We start from the raw sequence: 27,494 nt of genomic DNA, 5'->3' as shown, positions 1-27,494 counted from the left end.
CGTTAATACAATTCACTAAGGATGAATACAAATGGCACATAAGGAAAAGCTAATAGTTTTAGGGACTATTGTATGGATAAAGAATGACACAGAGAAGATATCTGTGATGACTGTGAACAGATCAACAAAATATTTTTATTATAGGCCCCAAGGGAACATGGCTGTTGTTTTGTTATTCAGAAGGGAGCCAGAAAAAGATTTTTTAAAAAAGAAACAGAAAAAGAAGAAAAAAATCTAGAAGGGGAAACACCACTTATAACACATAGCCAAAGGGACCTGAAATTTGTAAAGTCATTTCAGGTAACCTTCAGCATAACGAAGTTATCCAATTTACTGATTATGTAACAGAATCTCTACATAACATTGTTAACCAGGTTGAATGTCTGTAACATTTAATAAGGAACAAAAATCTCAAGGTAAGTCAGAGAACAAAACCATCATTAGCAATGGGCAGAAACTAAGACCACAAGTCACTGAATAATGCCATAATTTTGTTCGTACAACAATACCAAAATAACCTTTGAGAACTGAGTTTTTAAAAACCAAGCAACATGATCAAATCGCAGTGATAGCAAAAATTAGAAAAAAGAAGGGTGAGTTTTGTTATGAAGTTTCAGTGTAGCTGAAGCTTCAGGTGGCATGGCTGCAGCAGTGATTCCACACACTTAAGATACTAAAAACCTTCCCGCAAGGGGTAGTGGGCACTTTAGACTCTTTGGCAATCCAGTTCTGTACATCAAGTAGAATTATTATTACTATTATTCAAAAGGAGTTGTGTTTCCATCCTCCTCAGCAGAGACTATAATCACACTATATGGTCTGAGGGAGAGTAAAAGAGAATGCAAGGGTTATTAATAGCAGCGCTAAAATAAAAGGATTTAGATTTACACTTTCATGAAACAGGTTAACACATTATGATTTTTCATTAGTTGTAAATCTAGGAAAATGTTCACATAAGTAGACATCATTTACAAGCATAATTGCAGCTACACTAACCTGGTGAATCACCATGACTTACTATTTTTGTCCATCCACGAATTCCTATGTTGACACCAACCAATTTTCCATACTGATATGATTCTACCAATATTTAGGATCAGCCATTTTGTCTGGTAGCTGGACTGCTTCCAATTGGTTGAAGTATGATGCTAATTGAGACCATGGTCCTGGGGTTTGATCTCCATGTGGACTAGTTAGCTTCGCTCAGTTCCAAGGCCACAGCCTGTACTTCTAGCCCCAATGGTATGCATTTGGACTTGGTGAAAAAATTATTAATGAATCTGAATACATTTGCCACCATTACTAAAATGCAACTCAAAACACATACTCAATCTTCCTTTTCAGCTTTAGCATATCACACCTATCCTCCAGATTAAGGAAAAAAAATATATATATATATACACACACACAGAACACATCCTACTTTCTGTTCCCACTCTAAAAGGGGGAAAACATGCACATTCCGAAATTATGGAAAATGTATATCACAGGTCACATATAAAGAAGGTGAGCTCTGAAAGTCTATTGGACAAACTTTGTCAAAGAGAGATAGTCCACAGTGTCAAGTTCTACTATGTAGTCTTTTTTATTATTACCATTAGGAAATTTTATTGGCATTCAAAACCAACAAAAACAACAAAAAAATCAACATTACCCCTCTAATTATTTTAGATACCAAATACTGCCCAATTCTAACTACCTACTTTTCATAGCAGCTTATCACCAACAGAGCTGTACATTATATATAAATTCCAGTAGGCAACAGCTCTTAAGGTTTGTTAAAAAATCCACTAAGTTATTTCATTCCCTACATTCTAATTACTATAATCATTTTAAAGGCAAGGTATCCTTTCAAGATTGTACACTTCAAGATTATGTTCCTCATGATATATGAGTAGCTGTTGCCCAGTCAGAGAAAATGCTTAAATTAAGATGGATAGTAAAATAACCAAAATTCAATTAGCTCCTTTTAAAAGCTGTGTTTCTCAACCTTTTTTTCATTATCATTAACCCCTTCCTCCAAAGAATTATTTTTTAGACATACTTTCCCTAATCACCTCCCATAAAATTTTAATGTCACAGATATAGTGTATACCATTATTGGGATGACTGTGGTATAGTTGTACTATATTTTCACTCTCCCTGATAGGCCCAAGACAGCTTTTGGTGGTCCTAAAATTGTATTAATACCACTCCTGCATTATATGATACTACCACTAATGGCACAGCAAAGGCCACTTGTTCAAAGTCCCCATAGTAAAAAAAAAAAAAAAAAAAAAAAGGAAATTTAATAGTCATTTCCATTTAGAGAAATATAGCAGGGGGAAAGGTTTTATTTTGCATTTACAAAATGTATTCTATACCATGGAAGAGAATATAATATACCAGCACATAAAATCCAACAGCAGATAATCTAATACATATTTATCTTTTTAAAATACTTCACTTTCTGATTTTGTCTATGTTTCAAGTAGATATTAAAATTAGTTTGTAATCCCTGTAAAAAGCTCAACTAATGGTAAGGAAGCCAACTTGGTACTAAAAATATGCCACATAAACCACAAAGTGGGCAACTGAATGAACTACTCATAAATAATAAAACTGAGTAAGAAGAGCTCCAGCTCCCCTAAACATTTCTATCCAAGTTTCTGAATCAATCTCTACCTACCTCAGTTTCCACCTTACAAGCCTTATCTTAGAGGGTTCTCTATTCAACATAAATTTATTAGAAATAAGATTTCACTGATATTTGCCTAATAAACTTATTTTCCAAAATTAGTTAGACATTGGCTATAGCAGATACACAATAACTAAATATAAACTATAACGACTCATGATATAAAGGCAAGTAGACTTAAGCATGTCTAGGTCTCTAGCTTCCAAATGAATTTTTTCCCACTACCTATATACGTTTTCATTTTAAAGTTGGATGGTCAGATTACTAAGTGAGCACTGCTATCAGTGACCTACCACCAGGTACATCAATAACTAAATTCCACATTAAGAGCTTTTGCTCCCCAAACAAGCAAAATACACACTATTTCAACGCACCCAGCATAAGCTTTCCTGAAGTTCACAAAATCTGACTTTCCTCTCCTCTGCCAACAAAAATTCTACAGATAAAGATACACATAAAGGAGTCTTTCTATAACACATGACCTGTCAGAGTGTTATATTTATGTGTCTCCCAATCGCACTACAGTGCACTCTAAGGACAGACTATCTAAACTTTGTATCCTTCCTTGTTGGCATATAACAAATACTCAAGAAATATATATTAAACAGTTGAGTTAAAAAATTTAATTTAGTTTTGGTCAAAATAAAAATCTATAATTATTAAATATTAGGCTAGTAACTACTACCTTCAAGTACAAATCCCAGTTCAAACTGAATTGATACACACTATAGAGACTGAAACCAACCACTTTCTTCTCAACTCCAAATCCAAGGTAGAGGTTTGTAAGTTCAAATTCTTCCACTGGAGCAACTGTTCTCAATTTGGTTGGTTACATGCAAAGACCTTAAACTTAAGAACTAAAAGAGCAGCTATAAAGAATAGCTGAGTCCCTTGTGCCTTCTCCCTTTCTCCAATTTCATTCTCCATTCTTAATTCATCTGGTGAAGAAAGGAACTATTCTATAGTTTCACTAACTTTTTCTCACACCATATCCAAAATAAAATTTCTTCTAAGACAGCTGAATATCTCGTATTTTCAAATAGGTTTTTACTGTTCTTTACCAAAACACACATGAAAAAAATGTATCATAAAAGTATGACCCTTTAAAATTTTAAAAAATGAAAAATACATGAATTACAAAGAATTTCAAAGCATACTGTGCAATTAAAACTACAGCTCACATTGAAGAACAAAGATTTTTTTCAAATGTTTACAGCAGTTTAGAAGCCAAAGTCAAGACCCGTTATACTTAGCAAAACATTTTACTCAACTACAACAAAATAAAGAGTCATAGTTGGGACTTCCCTGGTGGCGCAGTGGTTTAGAATCCGCCTGCCAGTGCAGGGGACACGGGATAGAGCCCTGGTCCAGGAAGATCCCACATGCCGCGGAGCAACTAAGCCCGTGCGCCACAACTACTGAGCCTGCGCTCTAGAGTGCCACAACTACTGAGCCTGCGCTCTAGAGCCTGTGCTCCGCAACGAGAAGCCACGCTCCCTGCAACTAGAGAAAGCCTGTGTGCAGCAACGAAGACCCAACACAGCCAAAAAAAAGTCATAGTTTACTACAGCAACCAGCAGAAGTAATGTCACCAGCTAATAAGAGTGCAAAATAAAACAATCAACAATAATTTTGTAGTTGCCTCTAATTCTGATAAAATTTCAGATAAATATTTCAATGATAGTAACATTATTAAAAATGAAGGATGAACCTTAAAAACCACCAACTATCCTTATGTGGCCATATTTTGAACAGGAATTACCACAGCAAGCAGAAGATTACAAAGGCCAGTGATATGCAAAATAATAATAAAAACAAAGTCTCTACTTAATCCCATTAACCGATTGAAAAGTATAAATATCTTTCTAGCAAAAATCATGCAACTATGTGTGAAATATAATACTGTATGTACAAATCAACAAAAAGTTACATTTTTAAAAGAACCCTATAAAGCAGTTCCTCATCAGGGCCACAGAATTTTAACCTCCTCTTACCTCCTGCTCAGTCAGCACTAGTTACTGCACAGGGATAAGCAAGTATCACTACATCCAGCTATACAGGTTAGAGAAATGCCCATCCCAAATTAAACAGGCAAAAGCCTAAAAAATATTTCATTAGAAGGTTCTGAAGAAAGCTCAACTTCTAAAATTGTAGCCCAATTCTTCCTTTATTGTGGGTAGAAAGACAAAGCAAATATATTTTCTTGTAAGAAAGCTAATGAAGACTGTCTTGAACATTTAACTCTTCCTTTACTTCCAGATACGGACCCCTTTTCGATGGAATGTTACATTCATTTGATAAATAAAAGGAAAAGAAATTTCCGAAAAGTCTTTGTCTACTGACCTTAAAAAAGGATTAGAATCTGACTGTGTTTAGCACTCAAGGTAATTTTCTAAACTGTCATTGACACAACTCAGGCATCATATATCCAAAATATAAGCACAACAAAAAAGAAAAAATTTTAAACTTAATGTTTGATTACAGTGGGTTACGTTTAAATATTCATTCAGTCTTTAACGGAGTAGGAAACATTTAAAGCTAATTGCATTTTTTTCCTAATATTTAAACCAGGGGCACAATCATCCCTCAAAAAAACCAGCAAGGATTTCTAGCTTTCCCTATTTATAAGAAAATCTTTAGCCCCTAGTCACAAATAAGATCCTTAATGGAAGGGGGAAAAACCCACAAAAACACATTAACCAGAATTTTACTAAGCTTCTCATATGGACCTGGAAAATATAAGAGATAAAGCGATTAGGTGCACTGCAATTAGGCACAATTTGATTTTTTAAATGTGTTACTACATAAAAGGGAGTAGAGATGTGAGCAGTAGGCTTACAGCTTAAACGTCACTACTCTAGTAACAACCTTTCGCAAGGATGCCCAACATCAGACATCGCAGTCCTTCTAGGCTACTGTGGCCAGTGAGATACCGGAAAAACCTTGCACTCTCACTTTCTCCAGCCTTTCAAAACCCCTCGGAGGACAGTAAACATTTTGCTTTCGGAAATCGGGTCATAGCTACAATCCTTTATTTTAAAACTAACACCATGTGAATTTCGGGTGAGATTCTTTCATCACACCTCTTATCTCTTGGTGAGCTACCGCCTTTTTTGTTCCATCCAACCCTCGGGCGTCCAAGTCTTCCTTTTCGCCCGGGCCACCTATCTTTACAGGTATTTTCATCACAAAGGCCAAGCACGAACGACTGGGCCTCAAAGGCACTACAAGCCCTGGGCCACCGAGGCAGGGAGGCAGCGAACCGACTTTTTAAACACGATCCATGGGTCCGAAAGTCAAAGGACTTGTTGCAAACGTGCCCGCCACGAAGCCGCCTTCCCGGAGTGTGAGGGGAGGAGGAAGAAGGCGCCACGCCGAAACCTGTCGCAAACACGAGCAAGGGAGCGCAGGAAGCAGAGCGCGCGGGATACAAAGGGCCGTGAATACGGCCTTCCATGAGGCGACCATGCGCCGACAGAGACAAAATGGAGCGACCGGAAGAATCGGAGCCCGAGCGGCAGGGCCGGGGGCGAGACGGCGGCCGGCGCGCGCCCCGCCAGGCTTCCTCCTCGCCCCGGCGGCCGGGGAAGGGGCGCAGAGGTGTCCCGTTCTCCCCCCGCGCACAAGCCACCCCTCCGCCCAGGCCTAACACGGCGGGAAGCGCCCGCCGGCCGCCGCCAACAATGGGGAGCGAGGCAGCGGAGAGGGAGGGGTCGGCGGCAGCTGCACGGCGGCCCGCGTCCGCGCTCGGGAACCCGCGGCGAGTGGCGGCGCCCGCCGCCCGCAAAATGACGCGCTAGAACGAGGGGTGAGGGGGGCGCCGCGCCTGGGTCGGGCGGCGCGGCCCACAGGCGCCAAGGGCGCACGGGCTGCAGCCGCGGCGGCTCGCGGCCCACGGTGGGCCCCGGGTCCGCATCCCAGCCGCAGCGCCGCCTACTTCGGCGGCGTGGGCCCAGGGCCCTCACGTACCTGGTTGAACTCTTCGCCCACATCCGCGTAAATGTCTATGTGGTCCACACCGTCCGCCATCTTCCCTCGGCCTCGGCCGCCGCCGCCGCTACCTCCTGCAGGAGCGCCCGCCGCGGCAGCAGCAGCGGATCTAGAGGCGGGGGCGGAGCGCGCTGCGTCACTTCCGAGGGCTGAGGCTGGGGCGGCAGGGGGCGTGCGTCTACTCCGCTGCCGCCAGTTCCGCAGGCGGAGAATCAAAACTGCACCTCGGAGAGCACAATCGGTTTCTTTTGTGTGTCTGGATTAGGCTTGGGGGGCGGGGCGGGGGTGGTCCCAGTCATTTCCAGAGACTGTGGTTTCACGTTGTCCCTGGCAGACTCAAGCGTTTTGTGATATTTTCATTTCTCGGTTTTTCTTACATTTCTCACAGCCAGGGCTTTTAGAGAGGTGGAAGTTTTATGTCACGATGAAATACAAAGTGTAGCTCCGCTTTCTGTGAGCGCCCAGAGAGGATGTCTCACCCCTAAAACCTCAGAGACCAGCAGAGTTTCATTTGCCTTGTAAATGCTAGTTACCCGTTGATGATTATCTTGAGTTATTTGCATGCTACTTGTGTCATTTGCATGCTGTTTATCTTTCCATCTGTATCCTCGGCATCGTCTTCTTTCATCTCCTGCGCGTCCCACCCGCCCCCCCCAACCTTTCATCTCTCTTCATTTGTTTCCACCTTTGAGCTGCAGTTGGTTTTCTCTGGGATAGTTTAAATGTCTCTAACTTGAATGCGGTCCCCCTCGGACCCACCCTATAAGGTGGAGGTATCTTCAGGCAAGGGCTTCGCTCTTAGACTCATAGAATGTCAGAGAACTGAAAAAGGTGTCATTAAATCCAAACATTTTACAGTTGAGGAAGGGAACTGAGGCCTAAAAAATCGGATTTTCCTGGTGGCACGGTGGTTGGGAGTCCGCCTGCCAATGCAGGGGAGCTGGGTTGGAGCCCTGGTCCGGGAAGATCCCACATGCTGAGGAGCAATTACTCCCGTGCACCACAACTACTGAGCCTCCGCTCTAGAGCCTGTGAGCCGCAACTACTGAGCCCGTGTGCCACAACTACTGAGGCCTGTGTGCCTAGAGTCTGTGCTCCGCCACCGCAAGAAGCCTGAGTACCGGGACAAACAGTAGACCCTGCTCTCCGCAACTAGAGAAAGCCCGTGCACAGCAACGAAGACCTAACGCAGCCAAAAATAAATAAATCAAATAAATAAATTTATTTTTTAAAAAAAGAACCAAAGTGGTTTAACCGGAGTCACGTGGTTAATAAAGAAAGCTTTTGCCACCAGTATAGCAGTCCTCCCTTAAAGAGGTTTTCAGTTACCTGGGGTCAACTGCAGTCCAAAAATGTTAAATGGAAAATTCTGGAAATAGACAATTTCTAAGTTTCAAGTTGCTACTGTTCTGAGTAGTGTCAAGTAATCTTTAGCCATCCCACTCCAACCAGCCCTGGAAATGAATCATCTTTTTGTCTAGCACTTTTTTTAAAATGTTTTTTTATTGTGGTAAAAGTCACATAATATAAAACATACCATTTTAACCATATTTAACTGTACAGTTCAGTGGCACTAAGTACATTCAAATTGTTGTGCAATTCTCACCATCATCCATCTCCCGAATTTTTCACCTTCCTAAACTGAAACTCTGTCCCCTTTAAACACTAACTCCCCATCCCCCCCCCACGCCCCTACCCCCTGGCATCTACCAATGCACTTTCTGACTCTATGAATTTGACTATTCTAGGTACCTCGTATAAATGGAATCAAACAATATTTGTCTGCATCTAAAGTATATTGGAATGCATTTTTAAGGTTAACTTAATATATGTCCTGCAAACAGATTGTACCTTTTTTTCCCCCTGTGCTGTACAGTAGGCACTCACCAGCCATCTACTTCACACATAGTAGTGTACATACATCAATCCCAATCTCCCAATCCATCCAACCATCCCTCCCCCCTTGGTGTCTGTACGTTTGTTTTCTGTGTCTGTGTCTTATTCCGCTTTGCAAATAGGTTTATCTATACCATTTCTCTAAATTCCACATATGTGTGTTAATACCTATTAGTCCAGGAAAAAACATTGTATACGTTGGGTTCAGTACTATCTGCAGTTTCAGGCATCCACTGGGGTCTTGGCACATATCCCCTCAGGTAAGTGGGGACTACCACACTTTATTCAAAGATGTCTCTCCAGTTTGAAACCTTCTCCCATTCTTTATTTCTTTTTCACCCTTTTTAAAACCCACCAAGTTAGAGTGTGTTTCATAAGATACATACTGCCCAGAAATTATTCATACAATGATAAGCCAAGTGATAACTGTACTTGATATGGTAGAAAAGCTTGGTTGGAGTCTTAGAGACCAGTCTGGTGATCTGGATACAAATTTCTAGTCAGACACTTTACCAGCTAGATGACCTCCTTCAAGTTACCTATCCTCTCTCATGTTCAGTTTCAGAATCTTTAAAATTGGGGTAATAATATTTACCTCACCAAGGCTGAAGGTTGATAGTGGTTTAAATGACATAGTATGAAAAATGCCTATCTGCTTCTGCTTCTTGGAAACACTGATTTCCTTTTTTCTATGGGGCTTCATAGAAAAAAAGAGCCACTCATGATAAAGGGCAAGAGCATTTTTTAGATTGGTAATGTGGTAGGTACAATAATGGCCCATCATAGAGTTCTACATCCCAATCCCGGGAATCTGTGAATATGTTACCTTACATTCTAAAACAGACTTTGCAGATATGATTAAGTTAGGGATCTTGAGATAGGGAGATTATCCTGGATTTCCTGGTGGGTCCAAAGGAATCACAAGAGTCCTATAAGTGAAAGAGCAAGGCGAGAGTCAGAGGAGAAGTGGGGTAAAAGCAGTTTTTGTTCTTTCAGTACGCTTAAAAATCACTCCAAGATTCTGACTTCTATTGCTACCTGTGAAAAGTCAGCTGTTAGCATGACTGTTTTTTTTGTTTGTTTTTTTGGGGTTTTTTTGCGGTACGTGGGCCTCCCACTGTTGTGGCCTCTCCCGTTGAGGAGCACAGGCTCCGGACGCGCAGGCCCAGCGGCCATGGCTCACGGGCCCAGCTGCTCCGTGGCATGTGGGATGCTCCTGGACCGGGGAACGAACCCGCGTCCCCTGCATCGGCAAGCGGACCCCCAACCACTGCACCACCAGGGAAGCCCTCTAGGAATATTTTTATTGCTACTGTGCCGACTCACCCAACTTCTGTGGTACGAAGACACAAGGCCAGATGTCATATTGTGATCTGGGAGTGTCCAACCGTGCTAGGCTCTGGAGGTATGTGGGTAGTGGAGGAGAAACAAAGTTTGAAAGGTATGGAATTATATACTATTCTTTAGAAAATTAATCTAAAGAGACATGCAAAATTATAAGTGGAAGATTTGGTTCTAATTAATGGCTAGTCAAAATGAAAGTCTCTACTGACAGGAATACACTAAATAATGAGGCATATAAAATTATCAACTCACCATACATTTTTTTCTCTTTTTGAGAAAATCACATGAACCTGAAATTCCTTTTTCTTTTCTTCTTCTAAATAACAATTTGCTTTCATAACTTATTTTGTATTCATAATCTTTTTGTTCTTTCTTTAAGAAAGCTCCCCAAATATAGACATATTGGGCCCCAGGAAACCTCGATTCATACCTTCTACATACCTTAGTGACATAAAACCATTTGACATATGAATTGAGTGAGGACACTAGTGTCAATTCACATATTACATATTAGTTCAGCTGAAGTTTTCAATTTTTTAAATAAAAATTATAACAGTACATGATCTAATGTCTTTCTATATCCCAATGAACAGATTTGTATACTCCATTTCAGAGACAATGGTTAAACCAACTATTTTGTGATGGCTAAATAAGAAAGACCTGTTAAAGTCCAGAAGAGTGGGGCATTCCCTCCTTGAATCAGTCAGTTTCATATTTCAAGCACTGCACTTCCTGTTAACCAAATTCTGTTAGACTGAACCACCTAAAATTGCAGTTTTTATAGGTCAACAGTGGTCTAACATTGGTGAATTCGCCCTAATATATCATTTAGGATGTACTCAGCTGTGAGTAAAAGAAAGAGGACTCAAGTTGACACTAAAAGTAAGAAAATATATTGTGAGGTATCAGTCAACACACAAAATTGACTAAAAGCCTTGAGAACTGAGTTTGGAAAACAGGCAGAAAAACCAGAGGAGGCAAAGTAGAGTCAGGATCATGTTGCAGAGAGAAACTGCCTAGGAAGCTTTCACCAGCATTGTTGCCACTAGATATCACTGGGCTGAACTCCACCCTTAACGGTTGATCCTTGCTAGACAGACACACTTTTTACTGAGCTGAAGCCACCTCGTACCTACTCTGTGTTGTTTTTTTGTACATTCCCTCAAGATTCAAAGTCCAAGGCTGGAACATTAAGCAAAGGATCATGTACACAGTGCCAGGATGATCAGATACTGGCCAAAATAAAAAGTTCATCTCAAGTATGTATAGGCAAAATACTGGCTACAAACACATCCAAATGTTAATATCATTTTTGGGCAGTGGAGATCTGAGTATTTTTAGTTTCTTATTTATTTACACACTTCTGTTTTCATTGTTGCTATGATATATATTTATTAACTGTATAATCAAGAAAAATGTAAACTTTAGTTTTAAAAATAAAAAACCATAGAATTAAGACTTTATTGTGCAGTATAGCTATTCATTTGGACTCAGGATGGAGCTTGGAATTTAGAAAATTATAATCCTAATGAGACACACCTGATTAAAAAATAAAAACATCTGAAGGCTACACTGTAGTTTGCCATAGACTATTTTTCAACATTTGTGTGAAAATATATTTTAAAAAATAAACAGGGCTTCCCTGGTGGCGCAGTGGTCGAGAATCTGCCTGCCAATGCAGGGGACACGGGTTCGAGCCCTGGGCTGGGAGGATCCTACATGCCGCGGAGCAGCTGGGCCCGTGAGCCACAATTACTGAGCCTGTGCGTCTGGAGCCTGTGCTCCACAACAAGAGAGGCCGCGATAGTGAGAGGCCCGCGCACCGCGATGAAGAGGGCCCCCGCTTGCCACAACTAGAGAAAGCCCACACACAGAAATGAAGACCCAACACAGCCATAAATAAATAAATTTTTTAAAAAAGGCAAAAGACAACATATTAAAAAAAAAAAGAAAAGAAAAAAAGGCAAAAAAAACCCACCAAAAAATAAATAAATAAACAGTTCTTGCCATGACTTTAAAGTGTGTTGTTTGTTACAAGTGGCCTTATTTTGTGCTTTGTAAAATGTATTTGTCTTTGCAAACAAATCTTTGCGATTTGTTTCTGGAAATTACTGGAGGTGAAATGGAAATATAAAGTCCATGTGAAGGACTGGACTTCAGTAAAACACAATAACATTAATATGAATGGAAGTATTTTTTTTAGTATCAAAAATCAATTTTTATGGAGCTAATGGGGCTCAAAATTAATAATCATACTGTTTATTTTTTCCTACAACTTATACAGCAACTAAATAAATGTATAAGTGATGATATAATTTATTCATTCCATTAATCAACACGCATATATATAATTTTTTTAACTGCGCGGCTTGCGGGATCTGACCAGGGATTGAACCTGGGCCCTCAGCAGTGAAAGCACAGAGTCCTAACCACTGGACTGCCAGGGAATTCCTTTAACACATTTTTTTTTTTTTTTTTTTGCGATACGCAGGCCTCTCACTGTTGTGGCCTCTCCCGTTGCAGAGCACAGGCTCCAGATGCGCAGGCTCAGCGGCCATGGCTCACGGGCCCAGCCGCTCCGTGGCATGTGGGATCTTCCCGGACCAGGGCACGAACCTGTGTCCCCTGCATTGGCAGGCAGACTCTCAACCACTGCACCAACAGGGAAGCCCTAACACATATTTTTAATGCAACTACTATGTGGGGGCCACTGTAGTAGGTAGTAATGAGTGTTACAAATGTAAACAAAACTCCATCATGATGTAGTAAGAAGTGGCATGGTAACATGCAATGTGACAGATCTAGGTTTGAGACTCAACACTGTCATTTGAGACCCAAGTGTGACATTTTGGGCAACAGTTACTTAAACTCAATAGGACCTGTTGAAAAAAATAGGGATAATACTATCTACCTCAAATAGAGTGTTAGGATGAGGACAAGAGAAATGGGAAAGAACCAATAATTATTGAGCATATAATAATATGTGCCAGCCCCTGAGACGAATGCTTTATAAGCATCAGCTCAAATTAGAAAGTATGGGCTTCCCTGGTGGCGCAGTGGTTAAGAATCCGCCTGCCAATGCAGGGGACATGGGTTCAAGCCCTGGTCCAGGAAGATCCCACATGCCGCGGAGCAACTAAGCCTGTGCGCCACAACTACTGGGTCTGCGCCCTAGAGCCTGCGAGCCACAACTACTGAGCCCACGTGCCTAGAGCCCGTGCTCTGCAACAAGAGAAGCCACCACAACGAGAAGCCCGTGCACTGCAACGAAGAGTAGCCCCCACGCACTGCAACTAGAGAAAACCCGCGTGGCAACAAAGACCCAATGCAGCCAAAAGTAAATAAAATAAATAAGTTTATAACAAAAACTATAGTCTATGTACAGTATGGTGTGTGGGATGTGAGGGAGCTAGTAGTCCTTAGAAGCAGTGATACTCATTTGGAATTCTCTGGGAAGATGTGCCAGTCAGAACGCAGCAAGAAAGAGATGCCACACTCAATGTGGAAAAGAGAGATTCTTTTTTCACACACACACACTGTATTTTATTTTTACAAGAGATAAATAAACTGACACCAAGCATTGTAAATGGATGTCCACAACAAAAGCAACAATGATTGTAATTACCAAACACGAAACACACTCATACTGTGTCATAATATTGACATTCAGTCCAGTAATCCTCCACTGTAACAGCTCTTTACTTTGCAGTGATCATTGATTTGTATATGAAAAGAGAGAATTTAATAGAGCAATGATTTACCAGCGTGTGGGCAGGGTTAAGAGAAACTGATAAAGGGTGATGAAGCACTGTAGGGCAAGGTTGAAGGGACAAAGAGAGCAATCAGTTACTAAAACTCAGAGAAATCTGTAACTGTAAGAGAAGACCCCTTGCCTAGGCTGTAGCCTTCAGTAGAGGCACACAGTGGAGAGAACCTGGAAAGTAAATACCTGATATTTCTCCGCTCTTGACCTTAGATCTCCTGGTAGGGCCTCCTGTTGGATGAACCCAACTGGAAAGGTGGAAGAGGTACCACTGATATGGTCCATAAAGTTCACCCACTGAGGTAGAGAGCAGGGTGGAAAAGGGTAGAAAGTGGATCTGGAGGGGCAAAGAAGAATATGTAGAATAGAAAGTATAGAAATGAGTAAATGTTACCTACCATGTACATTCACTTGTGAGATCAAAAAGCTAGAAGTGATCTTTCTAGGCCAAGCTTACTTTACAACCTGCATTGTTCTAAATTCTAGCCCAAGAGTAATGAGATTAAAGTGTATTAGTCAAATCTGGTTAAGCCTTCCACATGGCCAGTTCAGTGATTTAATTCTTCAATAGTGAGCACTTGTACTAGTTTTTTTTTTAATGCCTCTTCTTCACTCAAGTCAAGAAGAAATGTTTTATCTCAGGAGCTAGGGAAGCTATAATGGAGTTCTGACTAGCAAGCTAGTGTATCTCCAGCTCCACCTCATTTTCATGGATCCTTCCAAAAAGAAGCTAATCCTGCCATTCACTCTTTTTTTCTGTATTCTCTCTCCCTTCTTCAAGAAACAATCCCAGGACTTCCCTGGTGGCGCAGTGGTTAAGAATCCTCCTTCCAATGCAGGGGACATGGGTTCGAGCCCTGGTCTGGGAAGATCCCACATGCCGTGCCCCACAACTACAGAAGCCCATGCGCCTAGAGCCCGTGCTCCACAACAAGAGAAGCCACCGCAATGAGAAGCCTGCGCACCACAACGAAGAGTAGCCCCCGCTCGCTGCAACCAGAGAAAAGCCCGTGTGCAGCAATGAAAACCCAACGCAGCCAAAAGTAAAATAAATAAAAGAAAAGAAACAATCCCAATTACATGGAGCCAGGAAAGGAAATACCTAGGGTAAAGTTACAAACTATCTCTGTACTAGGCTACAACAATGTTTGGAAGCGAGCAGGCCTGAAGAAAAGCAGGCCTGATGGTGATGATAATGATGATGATGATGATAAACCCTAATGTCACACTTATTATACTGTGAATTCCCTGGGGTCAAGGAACACATTTTACTCATCTCTATATTCCCACAGCATCTTGAAGAATGCCTTAGTTATAAAAGGCATTAAATGAATGATGGCTGAATTGACTTGATAAAAAAGAATCAAGAAATTTCAGAGCTAAGAAGGACCTACGAATCCAAGTTCCCCCTTTTTTTAATAGAAGAGAAAACCTAATTCTAAACAGGTTGGTGGTAGAGCAGTGATGATCCCACATGAATCTTTGAATAACCAAGTAAAAGAAATTAGAACTGAGATATAGGTGTTTACTAAGTAATGTTGAAAGAAATGAAAAAAAAAAAAGCAAACTGTTGAAAAGCCTCAGCTCATTCAGTCTCAAACCTTTTAAAATTTTCTTTAACTAGTTCTCAGATACTTTCCATTCTGCTATTATTATTTTGCCCCAGGCCTTCATCACCAACAAAGATGATCTAATATAATGTGCTAGTGTTACAACAGAGGAAAGTGACTTGTTCCAGATCATAATTAGAAGGGATGCATTTGGTTCCCTCTTATAAATCATTATCACGTTTTGTAAAGTGGGAATGGAATCCTGATCTACTAGCAAATACTGTGTTGCCTTCGTTTTCCTAGCTTCCTTTGCAACTAGGGACTTGGTTCTGGCCAATGCAAGCTAGTTGGAATTCTGCTAGCAGCTTATGAGAAAAGTTTTGCTTTCTTAATAAATAGGATAGATATAAACTTTCTCTTCACCTCCCCCCCCCCTTTTTTCTTCCTTGAATGTAAACTTGGTACCAAATGGAGTTATGGCAACGGTATGGCAACCATGAGGCAGTAAACATGTATGTAAAAGCCAACGTGATAATGATGCTAGAATAGATAGAAATAGCTTGTGCTAAGGTTCTGTTCTGGACTATGATAGAACTATCGAATAACTTCAGACATAGGTTGAAAAAATATATATGTTAAATTGTTATATATGTTAAATATGTTACTCAAAAAATTAAAGGTAACCTCCAAAATTAGAGTTCTGGAGGTCAGAAGACTGAAATGGGTCTTACTGGGCTAAAATCAAAGCGTTGGCAGGACGGTGTTCCTTTTTGGAGGCTTTAGGAGATAATGTTTCCATGCCTTTTTGATAAAAGATCAGTCTTCAGCCTTAAAAAATATCTAGCGGAAACATTTGCTGTGTGGTTACTTGCACAACATCTCCCAAGCCTGCAGCACAGAAATCCCTTTTGAAAACTAAGCAGCCAGCCCCAAGTAGAGCACACTCTACAAAGCCTATTTCAGATGTGGCCACCGAGAAGAATGGACAGGAAGAACCTTCCATAGGACAAAATTTGGGGTCATGGAGAGAAAAGGGCAATGATTCAGGAGAGAAGTTCCCACTTACCCCACCTGTCCACCCCCAAGCAGCAATAATAGCAACTGCCATACGGGATAACCTAGGGACTCACTCCAATACCAGTGAAGGGAGTCTTTGCAATTACTGATCTGCAGGATTTGATGATTGCAATGAACCAGAGGCTGCTGTGTCTTTCCCATTCACCTCTTTTCAAATAGATGGTTTAAAAGGGAGGGGAAAAATATATATATATATATGGAGCAATCTTATTCGTGCTCTACAATTTATAACAGGATGATTGGAGGCAGGTGACTTTCTTTTAGTTTATAGGCTACCAGACCATGAGGAATTATACATGGGTGCTCTAGATAGGACTGAGAATTAAACAGAGATTGTGAACTTTGAGCTGGATGCAGAAACTGGATGGGACTTTGGTGGTTTCTTCCCCCAGGGAGGAAATAAATGTGTAGAAAGAAGGGTGCACATGGATATTTGGGTGACTAGAGGGGCAGAATGGGCTGGAGGCTGTTAGTTGTCCTCCCACATGTCTTCTCTTCTTTCTTAGTATCAGAAGTCTTGAGTTTGGCACATGGCTACCGCAGAAGACAGTATATTTCCTTGCCGTGCTTACAGCTAAATTATTCACATAATTAAGTCCAGGGAAATGGGATCTGAGTGGGAGTGATGTTTGTGACTTCTGGGTTGCACTCTTAAAAGGAGTGGCATATTCCCTTCATCTTTTCTTTCTTGTTGGTTGAAATGTGATACGATATCACATCTGGGACCATGAAGGCCAAGAGAACACCATAGGGATAGGGATGCAATAAGATAGAAGGAACTTGGGCCCCTGATGCTGTGGAGTGATTTACCAGACTTACATGAGAGAGAAATACCTTTTCTCCTGTAAAGACACTATTATTTTAAGTCTTTATGTGTGTGGCTGAAACCATATCTTTTTTTTTTAACAATTTATTATTTATTATTTTTATTTATTTATTTTTGGCTGCGTTGGGTCTTCGTTGCTGCTCACAGGCTCTCTCTAGCTGCGGGCGAGCGGGGGCCGCTGTTCGCTGCGGTGCGCGGGCTCCTCATTGCGGCGGCCTTTCCCGTTGCAGAGCACGGGCTCTAGGCGCGCGGGCTTCAGCAGCTGTGGCTCGTGGGCTCTAGAGCACAGGCTTAGTAGCTGTGGCGCACGAGCCCAACAGCTCCGCGACGTGTGGGATCCTCCGGAGGGCCCGAACCCGTGTCCCCTGCATTGGCAAGCGGATTCTCAACCACTGCGCCACAAGGGAAGCCCTGAAATCATATCTTGACTTTCATATACATGTTGAGTTTGAGGTGCCTTTAAAATTTCTTATGACAAGTGTCAAACATACACAAAGTAGAAAGGATAGTATGATAATTTCATGCATACTCAACTTTAACTTCAACAGCTACCACTTCATCTATCTGATTTAAGCTAAACCCACACCTCCCCCTCTTTCCACTGACATATTTTGAAGCAAATTCCAAATATCATATCATTTCTTCTGTAGATATTTTAGCATGTATCTCTAAAAGACAAGGATTTTTTTTTTTAAAGGAGAGTTTCAAATGCTTTTGAGTTAAAAAAATGTAGTTATCTAGTAGGCAGTTGGGCATATCTCTTTAACATTCAGGAGAAAGGTCTGGCCTGAAGGTACTGCTTTGAGAGGTATCCTCATGGATGGTATTTAAAGCCTTGGCAGTAGATGAGATAACCCAGGGAAGGTGGCCCACTGATTTGAAAAGAGAAAAATTATATCAGTTTAGATGAGCAAAGTTTTCTTTACCTGCTGTCAGGTAGCATGGGGAGTTGTGAAAGATAAATGCACATGGGTAGGAAACTTGCACAGACATTATTTTCACTACCCCAAATCCATTCCATATCCTGATTTTCTTCAGGGTAGAAAGTTCCAATCTTATTTCCTAGGTACTAGTTAATTGTTCAGGGATGGTCATATATCTTAGTCACAGCTGATGAGACCCAAGGAATGTTTGCTGAGACTTCTAAGAAACCCTCTCAGTTCTTGAAGAACTACTTGCATCTGCCTGGATGGTGTGGTGTGATGGAATGTGCTGCAGCCATTTTGTTATCTCGAGAAGATTCTAGAACTACTGAGGGCCTTGTTGTAGAGACTGAGGATGAAGTCAACACTGAGTGCAGAGAGAGAGCGAAACCCAGTCCTTAATGATACAGTTTGTGCTGCAGGTTTAAGCTTCTTAAAGCCAGCCCTCCTCTGGATCTTTTGAGTTACGATTTACCAATTTGCTTTGTTGTTTAAATCATTTTAAATTGGATTTTCTGTCACTTGTAATGCAAAGTGTTCTGACTGATAGAATAGGCCATGAGGTTAATGTTTTTCAAGACCTGGAGGGACATCAGTGCTGGTCATCTCAGTTTTAGCATGGGTCGGTAATATGTTTGCATAAGAAAAATAACTATTCGATGGCCTCCACTCAATATATTTCCTTGATGTTCAGTATCAATAAACATGGATTGCTTTCTGGCAGATAGGAGGATTTCCTGCAGGCTTTCTCTAGTGGCTTATACCTTCTGCAGGTACTGGCCAGTTGATGGGGGTAATGGTGGTACTTAAAGGTATGGGTAAATAGCAAATGTGGAACCAGCTGCTGTGAAAGAAAGTGTTCTGGGTAGTGAAATGCAGTGAGTTGTGTATAGAATCTGCTTTGGTTATGGGATAGACCTAGTTCTTCTTGTAGAAGCACACATGGAGTATTGCTCTAAGACTTACCTAATACACCCAACCAAGTGGACAGGAGGATACAAAACTATATCTTTTTGAACCATATCCTTCAAAACAGCAGCCAACACAGCAGTTCTTAGAGGCGGATATTTCTTTGACAAAATGTTGGGGGGAAGGAGGATAGATGGTATTGATGGAGGGCTAGAACAGGAGATGAAATGTACCATATTGATGCCGGATGACCTCAACCTTCAAGGCTGCATTGAATTCATGGGGCCATCATTACCTGAATGTGGTTTCATTCTGCAGCACTGACACTTCAAGTAATCATTAAGCAAAGAGTGCTCAGTGATGTGGACAATTACTAAAGTCACCCCCTCAATGATTTTCCTATATGCAGAAAGGGGAATTTCTACTCCTTTTTATGCACCATTGAGAAAAAAATGGTAGCCATGAGGACTATTTTCCAGGAAGAGTACTCACACTTTTTGACAGTGATTTGTCAGGGAAATTAGCTGAGGTCACATAGCTCTTATTATGTAAATGGAAGACAGCATATGAATATTTCAAAAAAGCAATTCATATCTATTTAAATTTAGCTCAGAGTACTAAAGTTTCTTAAAACTCCATAGACAAGGGCCTACAGAGGACAGGCTTATTTTCATTTTTGTTTTAAGTACCTAGAACCCAGCATTTGGAGAAGCCAAAAGGGATTTAAAATTTAATTATAAAGTATTTATGAATATTTGCATTAGTCAATCAAGCATCTTCTTTGGAATGTAGATACTAGGATAACTGGATTAGTAATCACATTTGACAATACTAGAGTAGGGAGAGTCAGCTCTCTTAGAAGAGAGCAAAATATCTCAAGTGGTAGAAGGAACTCTTGGAGACAAGAGTACAGAGCCCCCTGCTGGCAAAGACAAAGACCAAAGAAAAACAGAGACCAGAAAACAGTAGAAATATTCATTGGAAATGCTGTCAGAAATAATGAAGTGGGAGACATAGAGAACAGACTTGTGGTTGCCAAGGGAGAGGTAGGTGGGGGAGGGAAGGATTGGGAGTTTGGGATTAGCAGATGCAAACTATTATACATAGAATGGATAAACAACAAGGTCTTACTGTATAGCACAGGGAACAATATTCAATATTCTGGGATAAACCATAATGGAAAAAAGGAAGAAAGAAAGAAAGAAAGAAAGGAAGGAAGGAAGGAAGGAAGGAAGGAAGGAAGAGAGAGAGAAAGAAAGAAAGGAAGGAGGGAGGGAGGAAGGAAAGAAAGGGGCTTCTACTCATAAGCAAAAGAAAAAAGAGATAATGAAGTGGATCAGAACGTGAGGTTTTAAGGTTGATAAGGAAGATTAAGACTGTTGTCACCCTTGGCAGGAGAAGCTGAGAGTTTACAAGTGTATCCTGAGAGACAGGTGTAAAAGTTGACCCAACCTGTACAAATGAACATGGCAGAGGACCAGAGTGGGAGTCAAAAAATCAGTAAAGAGGGCTTCCCTGGTGGCGCAGTGGTTGAGAGTCCGCCTGCCGATGCAGGGGACACGGGTTCGTGCCCCGGTCCAGGGAGATCCCACATGCCGCGGAGTGGCTAGGCCCGTGAGCCATGGCCGCTGAGCCTGCGCGTCCGGAGCCTGTGCTCCGCAACGGGAGAGGCCACAACAGTGAGAGGCCTGCGTACCGCAAAAAAAAAAAAAAAAAAAAAAAAAATCAGTAAAGAAGTAGAAGTGGCAGTGGTGTGACAAACCAGAGTTACAAGTGTTAGTCTTGCAGGGGACAAAGGAATTGGTCAGCACAGACGTGGCAATCCAGATCTGAGGGCAAGTTTAGCAGAAAACTTCTCCAGAACTAGAAAGAGTTTTTGAGATGGTAGCCTCTGGATGCTCCTGGCCAGGAACCTAAAGTGCATATTCATCTAAGATCTACCTTCACCCCCCACTCCCACCCCCACCCCTGGGCCTATTTGTGGAAAAGATTAGGAGATCTGCCTTTATGTTGACTACGGGACCTCAGAGAGGTCACTATTTGAATTTGCTGCCTACTGCTCTTAGGCCCCAAACTTCTGGGCCACCCTCGGGCATTCTATTCCCCTGAAGGCAAGGACTGTGTGTGTGTGTGTGTGTGTGTGTGTGTGTGTGTGTGTGGTGTGTGTTTTAATGTTTTCAGCCCCTACCCTCCCTAATACAATGCCTGGCTCATAGTAGATGTTTAATCCATATTTGTGAGGTAAATGAATAAATCATTAAACCAGACCTGTGGGAGGCCTATAATTTGGTGAGGTCTCAGAAGAATAATTTACTTATATATTCATTTTCCTCTCACTTTATTTCTATTCTGTCCTCTTCCACAAGGGATTCCAAAAGCTTACAAGAATATATATGATCCATTAGAAAATATAAATAATAAATAAAGTCAGGATCATTAAAAACATATATTAAGCAAAAACAAGTCAGTGGAGTGGAATGAGTTATATAAGCAATAGGATTTCATATAATTATCTAAGCTGAGCCACAGATAAGGATTTGAGTTTTCTGCTGAAAAATGAAGGCCAGTTGTGATTTTTCTTGACTACAAAGGCAAAAATGTTCTAGTTGTTCAAGCTTTTATTGGAACTTAGCTCTAAAATAAATTTCTGGTATGGAGATTTATATCTGGGACATTGAGTAATGTGGTAAACAGTGTCCTTAATGATATTCTTACAAGAAATTCAACAAGTGTTTTTTTTTGGCCGTGCCACGTGGCATGGGGGATCTAGTTCCACCAGGGATCAAACCCATGCCCCCTGCATTGGAAGCGCAGCATCCTAACCACTGCCAGGGAATTCCCTTGATAAGGTGTTTCTAAAGCTGTGTCTTAATAGGGTGCTTCTAAACCTGGTGCATGATCCGTAGTGTAACTCATTGAAAGCAGTTTTATGGAAGACCAGGGAAATATGGTTTGAGATCAAAACTTTCTAAAATTTTAGCTAAATCAAAGAATATATCTAGAAAATCCAGAGGAGTACAAGTCCTTCAAACAATTCTCCATTAAGATCACCTCTCTGAACTAGATCTCTTACAAGGGTTGGGAGCAGATCATTGGAGTTTATATCTTCTCTCAGAGCCTTAAGGGTGATTGTTCTATGTTGTTCATTTAGGATGGCAACACATACTATAGTTATCCAAAGAGATTTTTACCAGCTTTTATGAAAATTGAGACACCTAACCAAACCATTCTTCAGAATAGATGTCTAGTTCTCTTTTTTTGTTATCTATCACTGCCTAGCAAACTACCCCAAAACTTAGTGGCTTAAAACAACAATGGTTATTATTAGTATCTGTCATAGTTATAGGGGTTGAATGGGTTTAACTAGGCAGTTCTTGCTCTGCTTTTCTCATGCAGTTGCAGACAGTGACTGGGGCTGGAATCACCTGAAGGTCTGCTCACTCACACGTCCGGTACCAGGTTGAGAAGACTCAGTCAATTGGGAGCTGGAACAGCTGGGCTCCTTGGGCAAGTCTGTCTCTATGTAGTCTCTGCATGTAGTCTGTCCAGCAGCAAGGCTTTAGGATAACTGGACTTCTTACATGGTGGCTCAGAATGAGAGGGAGAGAGAGAGAGAGAAAGTCAGGTAGAAGTCAAATTACCTTTTTTGACCTAGCCTTGGAAGTCATATACTGTCACTTCTACCACTTTCCATCCATTGAGACATGTACAAAGGTCTGCCCAGTTTCAGGAGGAAAGGATATAGACTCCAGGAGGTATTAATGGGGAAGTGGTAGAGTTTAGAAGAGCATGTGGGACCTAAAATATTGTTGTAGCCATTTTTGTAAAGTACAATCTGTCACACCCTCCTCATTTCAAAGGTCCACCAAAGGAGTATCTATGACAAGAACATTCTTAAGAACCTATTCTGATCCTTCAATAAATGAACAAATTCAAGTCCCTGAAGTTTCTTTTCTTTTCTTTTTTTCATCATGGAGTATGGACGAGGTGACTTAGCATGGAAGATTTTCAAAGAGGCATTTACTAATCACTCACCACAGACATAGGAAAAAAGGGCGTAATGCGCGCATGAAAAGTCCAGTTCTGAGCAATTTTGAAGCCGTTTCTAATTCATGTCTCCAGCAGAGGGAAATGTACCCAGGTCATCCAAGGGTTTTCTGTCATTCAAAGAGCAGCTGATAAGAAGGTGTGGGAGGTAGAAGAACACAGTCCTGCTTTAGACCCTTCAATGTAGTTATCTGGTTTGCCAGGAGACAGATCTGTCAGAAAACAGATACTGACTCTTACTAAGATGTTAAAATGCAGCTTTTGTATAAGAACCAAGAGCTGGGAGTTAGTATTGTGCTCAGGAAGCTTAACGTAGTAGAATCATTCTAGTTCAGGATTAAAGGCAGAGGAAAGGTTAGTCAAAAGGCAAACAGGAAAAACCAACTCTATAATTCATTTACTGTATTTAAGATTTAAGTTGTGCCCATTTAATTCCAAGAATGTGAGGCTACTAACAGTCTATTATATTATTCTTGGTAATTTTTTCTGTTAGGTAATAGTGGAGTATCTATGCTTGAAACTTGTATAAAATACTGATCCAGAAATCCTCAGTATCTTAAGGAAGAAATAAGCATCAGGTTTAAATGGACCATTTTATAAACAGATGGGTCTATATTTTAGAGGATGTCATTTGAACAGGCTTTGAATAACTTTGATAGCAGAAGGTCTTCACCTGCTGCTTTATTTAACGTAAGCCTTCTAACCAAATGAAATACATGAGGTGATATTCCTAGGTACCAGTGAAGACTTCAGGAACAGCAAATTTCAATGTAGTTTTAAAATGATACTAACAGGAAGAAAGGGTGACCTCCCAGTTGTCAACTGAGATTTGTGCTTATTTATGCTTACTGTAAATTATTACATCTCCAGATCTATCTTTATTATTGGTTCAGGCAGTAAAAACCCAGGCCTCCCTACAACATTCACTAAATCAAATTTTAGGCAAAAGGTTTAAATTGAAGGAGATCCTGTCTGATCCTTCGTGTTCCTTTTATACACCATTGCACCAACCCAAGTAATGTTTAGAGGAGTATTAACTAGAATTCTTAACTCCCAGGACTCCAACTTCCACCAGCCTCTCAGGTGGATGTCCTGAGAAGGTGCTCCTCAGGTTCTCCTCCTTCAGAGACCCAGTGGGAAATGCACTCAGGTAGTGTAGGGAGAGCAGGAACCTCTGTTCTCAGACCCCCTAGAGTGGCTGTGACAGATACTGTTCATTGTGCCAAACAGTCCTTAGGAATAGAACCTCCCAGTGTTTTTTTTTTTTTTTTTTTTTTTTTACTTTCATAGAGGGATAATACCTAAACACCAAAGGCACCAATTCTAAGAGTATAGCTCAATGAATTGTTGTATCTGTATATACTTGTATCATTACCACACAGATCGAGATCTAGAAAATTTCCAGCACCTCAAAAGATTCCCTCTTGCTTCTTCCAAGTCTGCATCCCAATTCCATGGAGAGGAAGTGTGGGTAGTCACTATCTAACTTCTATCATCATTGATTAGTTTTGCCAATTCTTGAACTTTGTATAAGTGGACTCATATGTACCTTTTAAACTTGGCTTCTCTCACTCAGTATCTATGCGACTCATCATGTTCTTGCATGTACCAATGGTTTGTTCCTTTTTATTGCTAAGTAAAATATATTCTATTTTATGAATATACCTCAATTTATTTACCTATTCTTCTGTTGATGGGCATTGAGTTGTTTCTGCTTTGGCTAATACGAATAAAGCTGGGATGAACTTCCTTATGCATGTCCTTTGTGGATATATATACTCACTTCTCTTCAGTAAATTCCTAGAGCTGGAATTGCTGTCAAGTGGTTAGATATATTTAGTTTTAGCAGAAACTGCCAGATTTCTGGTTTACAAAGTGGTTATACTGTTTTACATCAGCAATGTTTAAGAATCCCAGTTCTTCCACAACCCTGCCGTCATTTAGCACTATTGATCCGTTTAATTTTAGCCATTATGGTTGGCGTCTAGTGGTATTTCACTGTGGTTTTAAATTGCATTTCCCTAACGAGTAATGATGCTGAGCATCTTTTCATACACTTATTGGATGTTTGGATATCTTACTTTGCAAAAGCCTGTTCAAATCTCATGTCCACTTTTAGTTGGGTTGTTTATTTTTTCCTCATTGATTTGTAGGAGTTATTTACATATTCTGAACATGAATATTTTGACAGAAATATGTATTGTAAATATCTTTTCCCAGTGTGATTTGTCTTTTTATTATGTTAGTGGTACCTTTTTTGGGAATTCCTGAGAGAATTTTAATGAAGTCCAAATTATCAAGTTTTTTTCTTTTATAGTAGTGCTTTTTGAGTCTTGGTTAAAAAATCTTTGTTTACCCCAATGCAATGGTATCAGTTAAGTTTCAACCAGAGAAGTAGAACCAGTAGATTTATATATTAAGAGGTTTATTGCAAGAAATTTTCGTATGTGAAATGGGAGCCTACTAGGCAAATTCAAAGTCCATAGGGCAGGCTATCAGGAAGCATAGGATGGAACTCCTGGCATGGACTGGAGCTGACGTCCACAGGCAGAATTTCTTCTTCAACTGGGAAGCCTCAGCTCTGCTCTTAAGGCTTTCCACTGATTGAATCAGGTCCACCCAGATCATCTAGGACATCTCTCTTACTTAAAATCAACTGATTATGAACTGTAATCACATCTACAAAATGCCTTTACTGTAACACCTAGGTTAGTATCTGATTGAATGACTGGGGACTGTAGTCTAGTCGAGATGAGACATTAAAAGATCATCACATGCAAAACAGCATGGAGATTTCTCAGAAAACTAAAAATAGAACTACCATATGATCTAGCAATTCCTCTCCTGGGTTATATCCTAAAACAACAAAAACACTAATTCAAAAAGATGCATGCACACCAATGTTCATAGCAGCACTATTTACAGCTGCCAAAATATGGAAGCATGTTTCCATCAATAGAAGAATGAATAAAGAAGATGTGGTATGTATATATATATTTACAATGGAATAATACTCAGCCATAAAAAGGAATGAAATTTTGCCATTTGCAACAACATGGATAAACTTGGAGGGTATTATGCTATGCAAAATAAGTCAGACAGAGAAAGACAAATACAGTATGATATTACTTATATGTGTAATCTAAAATATAAAAGAAACTTGTAAATATAGCAAAAAAGACACAGACTCACGGACATAGAGAACAAACTAGTGGATACCAGTGGGCAGAGGAAAGAAGGGAGGGACAAGATAGTGGTAGAGGATTAAGAGATACAAGCTACTGGGGCTTCCCTGGTGGCGCAGTAGTTGAGAGTCTGCCTGCCGATGCAGGGGACACGGGTTCGTGCCCCAGTCCGGGAGGATCCCACATGCCGCGGAGCGGCTGGGCCCGTGAGCCACGGCTGCTGAGCCTATGCGTCCGGAGACTGTGCTCCACAACGGGAGAAGCCACAACAGTGAGAGGCCCGCGTACCGCCAAAAAAAAAAAAAAAAAAAAAAGAGAGATACAAGCTACTATGTATAAAATAAATAAGCTACAAGGATATATTATATAACACAGGGAACATAGTCAATATTTTATAATAACTGTAAATGGAGTATAAACTTTAAAAATTGTGAATCACTATGCTGTACACCTGAAACTTATATAATATTGTACATCAACTATACCTCAATTAAAAAACATAATCATAGCCATTAACATATTTTCCTTGTTTTCTTCTAAAAGTTTTATTGTTTTACCTTTTTCATTTAGTTTGATGACCCCCCTTGGAATAATTTTCATGCATGGTATGCATGGTCAATGCTGAATGGGGTATGGTTATGGGGAAGCAATATGCTTAGGGAAGATGAGCTCTGGCCCCTGCCTCAGGGGATGAGTCACAGATTGATCCAAGCCAATCATGGTAATTCTATGTCCTTTTCAATCATTCAGCAAATATCTATTAAGTGCTTACTATGTGCCAAACATATTCTCAGTTCTGAGAATACAACAATGAATAAGACAGATAAAGTGCCTGCTATAGTGCAATTTCCCTTTGCAAGTAATTGATTAAAGATTAGGTATGTGACCCTGTTCTGAGCAATGGAACCTGAAGGGAAGTATGCTGTGAACATCTGGGGAAGATGTTGATTCTTGATGAAAGGGACAGTTATGAAGAAAAACTCCCTGCCTTGCATATAGGAGCATGTGATATTTGGTGTTGCAGCAGTCATGTTATGACCCTTAGGGTAAAACCCACAGAATGACAGAGAAGCCAACCCAGAGTCTTGACATCTTTGAGCTCTTTTATTAACCAATTCTGGAACAGCCTGTCTCCAGGTTTCTTATGTGATGTAATTAGATATTCTTATTGTTTAAGCCAGACTTGGGCTTTCTATTAGTTGTAGCCACAGATACATAGATTTTGTAGCATGGCACCACTGCTCTCTAGCACATGGGCCATAACTCACCTCTGTTCCTTTCATCATCCAGCTCCAGCCTTAATTCTG

The 27,494-nt window shown here is 40.6% G+C and overlaps 1 protein-coding gene across 4 annotated transcripts in view; it reads right to left on the bottom strand.

The window, feature by feature from the left end:
* CPSF6 (cleavage and polyadenylation specific factor 6) overlaps positions 1 to 6,804 on the bottom strand; it is a 34,042-nt gene extending 27,238 nt beyond the window's left edge. For 2 of the 4 annotated variants that reach the window (XM_082635807.1, XM_082635808.1), the window contains exon 1: positions 6,647 to 6,798. In XM_082635807.1, the coding sequence (XP_082491933.1) occupies positions 6,647 to 6,706 (60 nt within the window). In that variant the 5' untranslated portion in view covers positions 6,707 to 6,798. Of the gene's footprint in view, positions 1 to 6,646 lie in introns of all 4 variants that reach the window. The other 2 variants (XM_082635805.1, XM_082635806.1) reach the window with 2 other exon arrangements.
* Between the last annotated feature and the right edge of the window lie 20,690 nt (positions 6,805 to 27,494).

The sequence above is a fragment of the Mesoplodon mirus genome (genome assembly GCF_964341445.2).
Source record: "Mesoplodon mirus genome assembly, chromosome: 11".
NCBI classification, from domain to species: domain Eukaryota; kingdom Metazoa; phylum Chordata; class Mammalia; order Artiodactyla; family Ziphiidae; genus Mesoplodon; species Mesoplodon mirus.
The sequence above is the reverse complement of the archived record's forward strand: the minus strand, read 5'-3'. Positions and strand labels throughout refer to the sequence as shown.